Genomic DNA, 13,019 nt, shown 5'->3' with positions numbered 1-13,019 from the left:
GAGATTTAGGTGCATCCATAGAGGTATGACCCTTTCACCAGAGCGTGCAATTGCAGTGATACTTGCAACAGCTGTATTGCATATTTTAATTACATCCAATCACAGGGCTGATATGTCATGTTACATGGGTTAATACGCAAATGAATATGACATGGGTTTATTCAGTGGATAACACAGTACATTATGTATTAGAAATAAATCATTTGTAGGTTAAATAGCAATGATTCTTTTCACCTTTTTTATCGTTGTTATTTTTCCGAACAACGCCACACAACAAAACAAATGTAAAACATTAAAATTCTAACTGATGAGCATTGATTAGTTTGCCTTACAAGCGTCAGCTGTATGGAATTTTCCTTTAACTCAGCGGTAGAGCATCAAGCTGTAGAGCTAATGGTCGCAGATTCGAGCCCCAGCGACGGCACTATCTTTATCACTATTCCTCGTCCTACTACAAACTAGTGCCGTTGACCCTTCTCGTTCAGGGTAGGAGAACCGTTGGCGGGGAGTCAAAGAACCTGGGTTGGTGTGTGAAAAGTGGGAGCCCGAGCGACGGCACTATCTTTATCACTATTCCTCGTCTCACTACAAAATTGAAGAAATCTCACTTTTTTAGGTATTTTTTTCCCAAAAATCCCCAGTCTATCGGAATGCTTACATTTTCATAAAATCATCACTACATAATTGCATAACCTTAATGGAAAGTTTCAACGAATGCCACTGGTTACTTGCGAATGGGTGGAGCCTCCTTAATTATGCGGAGGGGAGCTGCAGTTTAGATGGAATAGCAGATGAGCGCTACATGCCCATAAAACATTTCAATATTACGGGAGTGCTCAGATTATATAGAGTAAGGTAATCACAGACAACTGAGGATTGAAAATCGATAGGCCTAGAGGATGAACATTTCATTACGTTAATGGCGACAAAATGACCGAGATTACACCGCGCAAGGATCTTTAATCATTCATGAATGTGGTGTTTTCCCCAGTTCACGTTTTTATAAATAGCTCCAAAACGGCCTATCTCCTACTAGCTAGGAACAAATGGTTTCGTATTTGACACAGAATACATGTAAATAACAATGCGGAATGTTCTGATTGTTGATGGTAAGATTGCAGAGTGCACTGTCAGCGAACAGGAGCTTCGGATTGTTATTCAGGGCCGGAAACCGAAAGGTATGAATTGTAACAACATTTACGTACACTTAACATGTATACAGTATCACATACCAATTGATCTAGTCAGTAAAATTCGGTCTACATCTCAACCTCTCACGGAGCGAAATAAAAGTGACGAGTTTTATTCACTGTTTGACGCACGGGGCGTAATCGTGTACACATGTTATGAAAACACGCAATTAATGATGTATATATCAATAAACCTAAGGTACTGTATATATGGTTCGACCAATTGACATAGAATATATACACATTATAAATATTTCTTGGGATAAATGCTAGACAGACTTAAGGTGGTGCTTATTGCTTAAGTGTCCTAAACACCTAGATGATGTCAATTGACATTTAATTAATGTTTCTGATTACTCATCATCATGACATGTTTGATTGAATTTATGTTACTTTCCCAATTTCAATATAATGTTGCAACACATGATACAAGTAATGTCTTCATTTCATGGTGTTTATAGTTTGTAAGTGATTTTCAATCTTATAGGAAATATGTGATTTATTTAAAGTGCTTGTAAAATACATGTATAACGTTAGCTCTTATCGCTTATCATTTAGAGGACAATAAAATAATATCTAAACCATATTGTATAATGTTTAGAATCCACCATAGCATTAGATGACGTCATAGTAATTGAGAAAAATGACGTTGCGCTGAATGCCTCCACTGACCAATCAAAATCTGCAAAACCAAAATGGCTGGGTAAGGTACACTACATCACACGGAAGAAGTTGATATGGAAACAGGCCACGTTGTGTATAACTGGACAGGTGTTGGAGTGTCAGCAATTCATCTCAGATCTACAGTTACACTTCCAGAAAGGTAAGTACAGTAGGTCTGAGTTGTATATGTATGTAGCTAAGGAGCAGGTTCTTAAAGTACAGTATAAAGCCCTCAACCGCTTCCAGCTTCTGCCGGTCCATGGAGACATCTGGCATGCTTACTTGGCTATGTAACAAGTTCATGGAATCTACGTAGGGGGCAGCCTAGCAGCTCCATGGTTCTTGCAGGAATGTCAGTCCAATCCCTGAACATTCCATAATATGTTTTGATTAATTATTCCCACAGGTAAGCACCGGGGAAACTATACCCCCTCCAACCACACAGGTCTCAAATGTCTGTTAACAGATTCTAAACCCTGAGGGGTAGCAGTAATTTTAGTTATAATGAAGACAAAATTAATACTTTCCTGCTAAACCCCACATCAATCGTTCTAGTCACTTTACAATGTTGTAATAAGAATTGTACATAGTGCAATAGTCACCTTACTTAAGCCTCAGCTACAGGGAATTTTCCTTTAGCAATGCAGTAGAGCATCAAATAAGAAAGTCTGTGATCCGGGTTCGAGTCGTAACAAACGCACATATTCTATTTACTATTTCTTCCTACTACATATATACCCCCTAATTAATCTCACATATGCACAATCTAGATTATCTGCAATTATGACTAGATAGCAACTAGTTTTATCCAACATTTAAAAATAATATTGAAACTTTTTGAAAAACAAAAATTAAATGGCTATCTATATCTACTCTATTATTTTCTGGATATAATTAACTAGTAATTTGTTTTGTCCTGAGCATATCTCCAATACGGTGTTATGGTCACAAATTACCTAGAGTTACTGAATTAGTAACACAGGTACAAAGAACATCTTATTTTTTCACTTTTTTATTTTTCAAAATAACTCTAAAAAGCATTCATTTGATTACGAAAAACCTATTATGATCATTACTCTCTACCTGCAGTAGCTAGGAATTCATTTGACCACATGATGAAGATGTTGAGTTTTTGTGAGTTTTGAGGGAGATTGGTAAATTTTGGTCAAAATGAGGGAGGATTGACAGCTATATACCTATGACCCCAATCATTTGAAAGTCTGCATTCTTTCTTTTTTATCAAGAGTTACCTAGTTTTGTATGCTGGATAATATCCTGGGATGGCAATATTATGTATCTAAAAGATTTTTACGCAGGAGTAGTTTGACTTATTATTTTATATCTGACAGTGTGTGACCTGCGCCCCAAGCGTTTCCTGGTGTTAGTGAACCCAATTAGTGGCGGCAGATACGGACAACGCAACTCTAAACGAATATTGCCAATGTTTGAACGCGCTGGAATCACCTGTGATGTCAAAGGTAGGAAACTAGTGGTCTAATAAAGCTATAGCTAATAAATAGGGTATCACTGTTATAATTGTTCATAATTAGTTATTTCGTTATTAGTAATATGTTACCCTCAATATTGCTCTATCAATGAATAACAGACGAAACAACTGAGTATCTGAGCTCCTACTCCTGCCAAGGCCACACAAGGACTGATTCTCTCTGGCACACGGATATAAACATTAAAGGCAGTCCAGGGAATGGTCAGCAGTAATAAAATACTGTTATTGCTTCAGTCACATCCGGACACTGGCGTTACTCAATATGACTGATGAGAGGTGCCGTGTTTTGGGAAGCACTCCTGACTTTAGGTGGTCAGATGCACACTGACGACATGTTTGACCTTGAGTGATCAAAATCCCCATTTACATTATAGTTATGAAGAAAAGTGCCACTTTGAGTAGCACTTTTCTTCTATATAAGACGAATCAACCAAAAGTAGATTTTCCTGACTCAGAGTTAGGTACTTTGTTTTTCCTGTAGACCTTGCAGCCCATAAGTCAGGCTCTCATTTTGATGCTGTGCATTTGTAATTACTGGTTAGCACCATTGATGATCTGTAGGATTTGCAGTGTAATTAGGCCCTATGAGTTGGACCTCTATTTTTTTTTCTTATTTCTATTTTCAAATTATGAACAAATTTATAAATAATTCTGGAAAAATGCATTGCAACTGATGATTTAGGTATATTTTTTGTATAAAAAGGATTTAAACATTTCATTAAAGTGTTAATGGTAATAATATATTTGAACTTATACCTTTTACCTTAATATGTTGCACCTTAATGATTTGACAACTATGTTAAATTTTGTTCTATCAACACACAAAAAATGTTCGCACAAAACTTCCCAAAGCGATAGATCAAAGTCTTAAAGTTAGACATCATTATAAGAGAAAACATCAGTGTGGAATATAGTTAAATTGATGGTGTCAGTTGTTGGAAATATTAAGTTACTAACATATTTGAAATAATGTAATTCTTTATTCTAGTATCAGAAAGAGCGAAACACTTTGAGGAGATGGTAACAGAGTACGATTTTTCAACTGTGGACGGGTATGTTCCCTATGCTCCTGTATTGTATCTAAATACTACGTTAATGACAATTACTTACAAACATTACTTTGATCTGTGAGCTCCTAGTTAACAAATAACTTAGCTGAATGCTCTTAAAAGTCAAGGATCCCCCACACTTATGGTCGGAGTAATTTACAAAATATCAGCAAACTTCATCTTAGTACATTAATAAGAAACAGACTAGCATCGGCTTGACCATGAAAATTGAAAATTGAGGCATGTAATGTTTTGTTTTGTTAAGCTTTAGTTGATTAAATTTGAATGTGTCTAAATTGTTAACATTTTCTGTTTTGTTAGATTGATATTTATGTATATATATATAATGATTAATAATTTAATTTGTTGTTTATGATATTTTTTATTTTCTTTAGGTTTCAAAATGAGTTCATGGAATATCCTTAAAATATGTGATCGCCTCTTTTTGTGAAAATATATATAACCAAGTATGTCGAATATTTCTTTTTATTTCAGTATAGTAATTTTTGGAGGAGATGGCTCATTTTCTGAGGTGCTTAACAGACTACTTAGGATTTCCCATGACAAGGCAGGAGCCAACTTCAATGATATAAATGGACCTTTTATTCCTTGTACCATACCAATGGGCATAATACCCTCGGGTGAGTATTGGTTGCCTAGTAGGTATAATACCTTCAGTGGAGTACCAGTTGTCAAGTATATGCAATATTATCAGGTGAGTACATGTTGTGTAGTAGGTGTGATAATCTCAGGCGAGAACCTGTTGTCTAGTAGGTGTGATACACTCAGGTGAGTACCTGTTGTCTAGTAGGTTTGATAACCTCAGGCGAAAACCTGTTGTCTAGTAGGTGTGATACACTCAGGTGAGTACCTGTTGTCTAGTAGGTGTGATAACCTCAGGCGAGAAACTGTTGTCTAGTAGATGTAAAACCTTCAGTTGAGTACCAATTGTGAAGTATATGCAATATTATCAGGTGAGTACCTGTTGTCTAGTAGGTGTGATAACCTCAGGCGAGAACATGTTGTCTAGTAGGTGTGATACACTCAGGTGAGTACCTGTTGTCTAGTAGGTCTGATTACCTCAGGCGAGAACCTGTTGTCTAGTAGGTATGATAACCTCAGGTTAGTACCTGTTGTCATGTAGGTATGATAACCTCAGGTAAGTACCTGTTGTCAAGTAGGTGTGATATACTCAGGTGATAATTGAGTAATGAACACATCACTTGAAAGCTTGCAGATCCTCAGTGATTTTGGACACAGAGAAAAGATACTATCACATAAACACCTTGTACATATATCCTTACAACTATATTAAAATTTGGGCTTCTGACCTTGTTTTGTTGCAGGAACAGGAAATGGTATATCATCAGCTGAATACGGAAATTATGACGTTGTCACTGCCGCCCTCCACATCATCAAAGGTACAAAGTTACAACATGCATGAACGAAGGCTTGCCCATCATATAAAATGACAATTACATTTTCATTCTGCTTGGTCCACTAGGTCATGTGCACTTGTTATCACAGTGTATGTTGCAATCTGTTTATTTAACCAGTAATGATTTCTCGTTGAAAACTATGAAGGCCCAGAATCATTATATTTGGACAGGGGGAAACTCGAATGGAGTTGCATAAGGTCTAGTTTTATTTCCCAAGAGTAATCTAGATGGAGGAGGGCAGATTCTCTGTAAATATTTAATTAAAAAATCAGGAAACAAGTTTTAGCAAAGGTGTTTAGTGCATTATACCAGGTGTATTTCTGAAAGACAAAACAATATTACGCTCATTGTTTAGTGATTTTAAATATTGTATCAAACAAAGTATACAGAGCTACTATGGCAGCTCCCACATGGGTTGTATCCTATAATTGAATGGTAATGACACTTTTAAATTACTAAACTTTCAATGTAATCATATTTTCATGTGGGCTTTTGAACTTTTTTCTAGTAGTTTTTTTTATATATATAAGCGCTTTACATTAACAGCAACATATTTCATCTGACCTGATATAATTTGACTCACATATGATTTGTACATTATTACATTCTTCAACATAAATATTGTTTCTTACATGATTATTTTGTATGACTTGGTTGCTATTTTATCAAAATATGATTGTTATAACACACAGGAAACACCTGCAAGATTCCCTTAGTGGCTGATTACAGTGCAGATGAGTTGATAGGGTACGGCTCTGTGGTGACCGCCTACGGCCTATTTGGAGACATAATGTATTTCACGGACCAGAAACGCTGGATGAGGAGAGCTCGTTATCCAGGTAAATATGCTACTATGTAGTATTTTTAGTTGAGAACAAGTATTACTCGTTAAATAGGATAAATTTTAGTCACAAACCTAACATTGTTAATTTAAAAAAAAGCAATTTATGCAAAATTAGATACATTTTATTCCTTATATGGGTATAAAAGATACATGTCATTGGCAAATCTCAACTTACTAGGTGAGATAATTTTACTGTCAAAAATTGAGAAATTTCATGATTTGAAAAAGAATGTTATCGATATTGTTGTGATTTGCTCATCTCACTTTGAGTTGTCTTAACTACGTGAAATGATTGCTACATTTCCCCCATGAAAAGTTTAGAGGTTGTAAGTTTAAGTTCTGGTCTGATCATTTTTTTTCTTTACTGTTTCATATATATAAATTGCTGTAAAATTGTTATTGCAGTCATGTCATTATACATGATCATGTTGAAAACTCATAGACTCTTCAATGCTGAGATAACCCTGACTGGCAGGTTTGTAGAAGTATTATAGACACGTGTATCTGTAGCTGTTGAATTGATACTGACTGATATGTTTATACAAGTATTATATATAAACCTCTGTATATCTGTAACTGTAATTTGTACTGACTGACAGGTATATAACGGTATTATATATACAACTCGGTACAAATATAGCTTTGTAATTAATAGGAATTTAATAAGGGTAATTTTGTTAATGTATTATAGACTGTTTGTATAGCTGTGTAAACAACTGGCAGGTTTGAATGAACGCTGCAGTTGATAAAAAGACTTCTCCGTTTAGAATTAGTAGCACGGGGGATGGCTATGTCATTTCAGTTTTTGCTGTAGAATGAAACTTATGTGTAAGCAAGCACCTTATCATTTTATTTGATATTTGCAGCCAACTCAATCAAGAGGACAGTGAAAAAGAAGGTAACTAAATCTGCATGAAATATACCTGGACCTTGAGCAAGTATCTATGTGAGGAAATATGTGGGCGAGATAATAGTTAAAGGATATTTTTTTCTGTGTCATAACATGAAACAAGAGGACTATTAAGCTGGAACTCATTATCTGTTTTCATTGTTATCTGAACCTCGGTTAGCCAATAAACAAGCTGAATTCTTCCAACTGTTGATTTCTAGGTCACAAGCACGCTTCATAGCAAACTTGGTTGAGATCTGTATACCAGGTAATATGTTTAGAGGGTGCATGTATGTTATGACCCAGTCCTGATAGCACCATGTTTTCATCTTTTCATGTCAAACAATCAATTATATTGTTATAGGGTAGGAATCCTAACAGTTTCCAATGTATTATCTTAGGACCACACTTGGCCAGCAGGACCCAGAAGCAATCATGGTAGCATAAGTTTATTTATCTCACTGTGCCGATCTGTTTCCAAGGCATAGTCCTAGGCTTTATCCCCGAGACTCTGGAAGAGCAAACATTTGTGCCGTTTCTGGTAGCATGACTGTATTTATGCCTTAATGGCTAGCAATTGTATCTATGGAAGTCTTGACGGTTGTCATGCCATGACTCAAGGACTAAGTCCCCTGGGGTAAGAAGAGACCTTTTGGCCGATTATAGTAGCATGAATAAAATGTAATTGTTTTTAGGGTGGGAATCTCATGATCAGCCATAGTTATAAAATGGGAATGTTACTACACAGGGTCTTGTCAGCTGGGTCCACTCTCCTAAATCAACCAAGGCATCAGTGATATATTCATTTCCTTATGTCTAGCAAAAATATTTGGTAAATATGGTTATATAGTGGGCCTTGGGATCAGGATCGATTTTAAGTAGCACAGTTACATACACCTAAAATGACTATCATAAATAAAATGACCATAGCTTTATTGACTGGTCATCATAACAGTAATTGTTTTTCTACTATGTTGTCGGTCTGGCTGAATTAAATTCATGTTAATGACTTGCAGCTTATTACATCATTTGTTTGATATTTTGCAGAAAAAATGGACGGGGAGTTCAGCAATGTGTCGTTCTTCCCTGCGGAAGTATTTGGACAAGCTAAAGGAACATGGATGGTTATTGTATTTCGTCAATTTTCCAGATTAGATTTTATTCGTTTGATGGGCAAAATGGTTAACAGAGAGATGTTACAGGTATGTTAAATAAGAATACATATATACATACATGTGTATATGTTATTCAGTCAAAAACAAAGACAAAAAACACTATTACATAAGAGCCCATCTGCATTATATATTTAGAGAGAACGTTTGGACCTCCCAAGGGCATCTATTAATACAGGTTTGACTATATTTCTTCATTGTCCTGTTGGGGAATATTGATATTCATCAGGTTTAACTGTTATGTATTATGTTTGTTCCGTAAGATTGCTTCTGACATCAGCCATTTATCATATACAACCAAAGATATCAAAAGCTAGATCTTTAGAATACAAATTATAAGCACACTTTACTTATTAACTGACCTACCAGTGTGTCTGGACATTATTTGACCAGCAAAATATCCAGGGCACTTTTTGGGGTGGGGGGGGGGGGGGGGGAATAAAAATTGCAAAACAATCTAAAATTCGTTTTAAAACGTAGCCATAATCAATAGACACATGTTTTCAATTTAGTCAGTGATTAGATGCTCAGACCAAAACGAATGATAGGGATAGGTGCAGTACATGTATTACAAATGTAGGGCGAATACAATATGTTGAAATGTAATTGTAATGTAATCAATTGAACTTGTCCATTTTAAGGAAGGGGAAATCCCTACAATAACATTACGGCAGCCTTCCAGGATCAGAATAAAGGTCAAGCCAAAGGATTTGGGTGACAAGAACTTCCTCAATTACCTCATGAACATTGATGGCGAAATACACACGATGAAACAGGCGGATGTGACTATGACGTAAGTATTTCCAGTCTCAGAAGCTGTAAACAGGTAATTCTAACAGAGTTTATATACTATAGTACACGCGTGGATGTGAATCATGGGTGCATGCAAAAACGTGAATAGGGTATTTAGGGTCTCATTTGTTTATCCCGATCCAAACGGTTGGACCGGTTGGTGGCCGGACCTAGTAATCTGAAGCTGCTTTCAGGCACACCTTGACAAAGACTTGCAAATAAGGCCTGCATCAACATTGTCAGGTCCCTCCGGATTTATACTCGAAAATGTTACATTTAAAAACAGACAAACGGTAGAACCGATAACGCGAAAGGGGCCTTGAACATTAGTTGATGCCTCAATGATAAAGACTTATAACTGACCTGTGCAAGAATGAAGATAAATTATATAACCATGAAGACATGCTGTCATGAAACATATTAATTAAAGAAATCATCAACTTTTAGCAGTGTGTTTACAGCTATGTGTGATTAATAATTATGATTGCATAACAAGACAGCAAGATAAAACAGAACCTGGGATAATCCGGATTCAAATCAAGGATCTCGGAGCTTTGATAACAGACAATCACCAGAGAAAACAATACCCAGTCTCAACCCTTTCTATTAACTCATTCACCCATGAAGACATGTTTGAACTCTTCCAATTCAAAGGTTAGAATAGTTCATTATGAAATTTCAGGGGTGAATGAGTTAAAGTCACTAAACCCGAAGAATCATACAAGTAATTACAACCCAGGTTCATGTGTTCTGTTGGCAAGTTTGCACGGCCATTGGTCAATACAGGCACCACCGTATGGAGAGAAAAACGTGGTGGGGTCGGGTCACACTACTGATAGAACTGCGAGATCTCCTAATTCTGGACAGATGCTCTAACCATCAGAACTTCTGAGTCACTAATCCTACTAATCAGTCTTGCTATAATGCAAACATATTGAACATAGGAGTGTGCTGATTTTGTTATAACTATTTTGACTATTATATAGACTCCTAAATTTGATATTTAAAACTTTCTAATGGCTTTACACCAGATGAATTACCGTCCTGTGTGTTTCAGTCATGTTAACATGCAAATAAAATTGGTTTTGCTGTTTTGACAGGTCACTACCCAATGCAGTCAGTGTTTATTCATCTCTACATCTGTACCCCGATTCCGTTTCACCTCCTCGTACATCGACCTCAGCGCCGTCACCTGATAGTGCTGCCGGCACCTGAAGAGGTTTGAGAGAGAAAACACACCAGTGACTGTGAGGACCAAAGTGAAACTAGATGTTGGCATTGCTCCACACACCGATTTACCAAGTACCATATAATCCAGACATAACACTATTGACTTGCTTTGAATTGATTCATCAACATAAAAATGTCAACACATCCCAATAGTTTGTTAGGAAAAATCATGAAAATTTCAAATGACAAAACATGACTTTATAAATGCAGCTGGGTATAGTCCAAAACTTTCTTATAACAGAAATATATTGCAATTTTGAAACAAAGGATATTTTTAACATATTGGGACAATCTTAATCAGCTCAACAATTGGTGGTGTTTTTTTTAGAAAATACATGACACTGGCTGATATTAATACATCCGACTTTGTAACAGCTGTATCAAAGAGGCCGCATGACTGTATTAAGAAACAACATGTATGTAACTGCAACTTGGCTAAAATGTATGACCAAGTATAATTTAAAGTACAGAAATTGTTATATAAGACAGGATGCCAAAATACAGTTTGGTAGTATATTATACAAGGAATGGTATAAACCTTTATGTCTGATATGACAGGATATGTTGGAAAAATTAAGAAATTGTATCAGGCAGGTTTTACTATAAAATAAATAGACTTTATTGTATTAAAAATATTCGTCTAGAAAATCTATGTTGCAATAGATTACACGTATAACAATTAAGTAAAGATATATTACACATATTAATACCCTTCTTTAGTATATCTGTGATCGTATATGTAGCACAATATGCTACAAATGATTTTCTCCTTACCCTATAAATTGGAAACATCGAGTTCCGAAGCATGCCATTGAACTGAAAAAAAATAAGGTTAAATCTAAATGTTACTTTTAAGGAGTTATGCTACCTAATGCAAACATGCTTCCAAAAAGTTCAACATCACAAAATATCATTTGTGGTACTCAGAAATCTCTTATGATTAAAGTAAATAAATAGTAAAGGATTTGAAATGCCACAAGAATACATGCATCATTTATGATAAGAAGAAGCAGTATTGTCAATCAAACAAATTTTGAATAGGACGACTTCTAGTATTCTAAAATCATTTGATTGATAAATATCAATTACATGTATTTACCAGGTAGCATGTGTCCTTTTTTTCGTTGCTTTCTTGCCAAATACACTAATATGAAATGGTCTAATTTTCAGAATTGTTTTTAGAGAAAAACACTCTTGTCACTTCTTGTCACTCCATCCATTTCATCTCTCAAAAACTTTTATACAAGTGTTATAGGTATGAATATACCTTGAACAGGTTCTGTTCCAGGGTTCTCTATATACTTAAGGTTGAGTTCATTATCCTAACAGTGTTTTAGAAAACTGTCATCAGCCAAGCGATTTTTGCGAAACTTCCTAAAAAATACCTCGACTGAGTTGACATTTCAAGGTTCTGGGCTTAAAGTCAATGTTACCTATGATAAAGTTATTAGAAAAAAAAAATAGAAAAACATTTCTAATATTCTCGACATCTCGCACTTCAAGGTGCTATATATGCTCAAAGAAAAGAGTTGTATTTAACATAGAACTTGATTTTGAATTCCCTTAACTAAGCACATCATGAAATTTCATTTAAATGTTAGAATGTTTTACATGTGTGAATGTCTAGACTTAATGCTTGTATATGATAAGGTGTTGATTCATAATTGTTTTATATCAATATGTATCCGTTTATTTCATGAAAGAATAATTGTTTTAGTATTACCAATTAACAGAATGTATTTTTTATATTAGTAAAAATGTGTTTTGAAATTAGAAAATGAATTTATAAAATTTACAAGAATAAATTATACAATTACTCATATCTTTGTTGTTGATGTTTATATGGATGTCTTTTGTTCTAGTCAAGGTTCAAAAGAAGTGATATAAAACTAATGGTCTAGATTCCAACCTTAGGTTATTGTGTTTTTTCTCACACTGACTGATAACATTAAAGTACTTGTTTATTTCCAGGTTTACACATATTGTTTTGTCCATCCCCTGATCACTACACCACTGTATATAAATTGTATGCCTGTATTTTTGTTTTGGTAATTAACATATTCTTTATTCAGCCCCATGTGTTATTATGCTAAGAAAATGTTATCACCTCATCTGTTTTCCCATAGCCACAGTACACTTAGGTGAGGTAATTGTACAAGAGCTGTCCATCCATCTTCCGATAATTTATTTATCTTGTACTTTATAATAATTTAAATAATTATACTGTCCATTTATAGGTACTAT

General features: G+C 35.2%; 1 protein-coding gene across 1 annotated transcript; it reads left to right on the top strand.

The window, feature by feature from the left end:
- The first annotated feature begins 989 nt into the window (after positions 1-989).
- LOC110443726 (ceramide kinase-like) lies at positions 990-12,552 on the top strand. Its single transcript, XM_021488102.1, has 12 exons — positions 990-1,178; positions 1,792-2,013; positions 3,203-3,331; positions 4,349-4,412; positions 4,905-5,050; positions 5,756-5,830; positions 6,541-6,687; positions 7,098-7,167; positions 7,559-7,590; positions 8,629-8,783; positions 9,395-9,546; positions 10,646-12,552. The coding sequence occupies exons 1-12, from the start codon at positions 1,085-1,087 to the stop codon at positions 10,758-10,760; spliced, it is 1,401 nt and encodes a 466-aa protein (XP_021343777.1). The 5' UTR covers positions 990-1,084; the 3' UTR covers positions 10,761-12,552.
- Positions 12,553-13,019: the final 467 nt, after the last annotated feature.

Source organism: Mizuhopecten yessoensis, unplaced genomic scaffold, assembly GCF_002113885.1.
Source record: "Mizuhopecten yessoensis strain PY_sf001 unplaced genomic scaffold, ASM211388v2 scaffold716359, whole genome shotgun sequence".
In the NCBI taxonomy this organism is placed as follows: Eukaryota; Metazoa; Mollusca; class Bivalvia; order Pectinida; family Pectinidae; genus Mizuhopecten; species Mizuhopecten yessoensis.
The sequence above is the reverse complement of the archived record's forward strand: the minus strand, read 5'-3'. Positions and strand labels throughout refer to the sequence as shown.

Coding starts and splice junctions, on each gene's coding strand:
- LOC110443726 (XM_021488102.1), top strand. CDS start 1,085: ATGCGGAATGTTCTGATTGTTGATGGTAAGATTGCAGAGTGCACTGTC. Junction 4,413..4,904: donor GATTTTTCAACTGTGGACGG/GTATGTTCCCTA, acceptor TTTTTATTTCAG/TATAGTAATTTTTGGAGGAG. Junction 7,591..8,628: donor AGAGGACAGTGAAAAAGAAG/GTAACTAAATCT, acceptor GATATTTTGCAG/AAAAAATGGACGGGGAGTTC.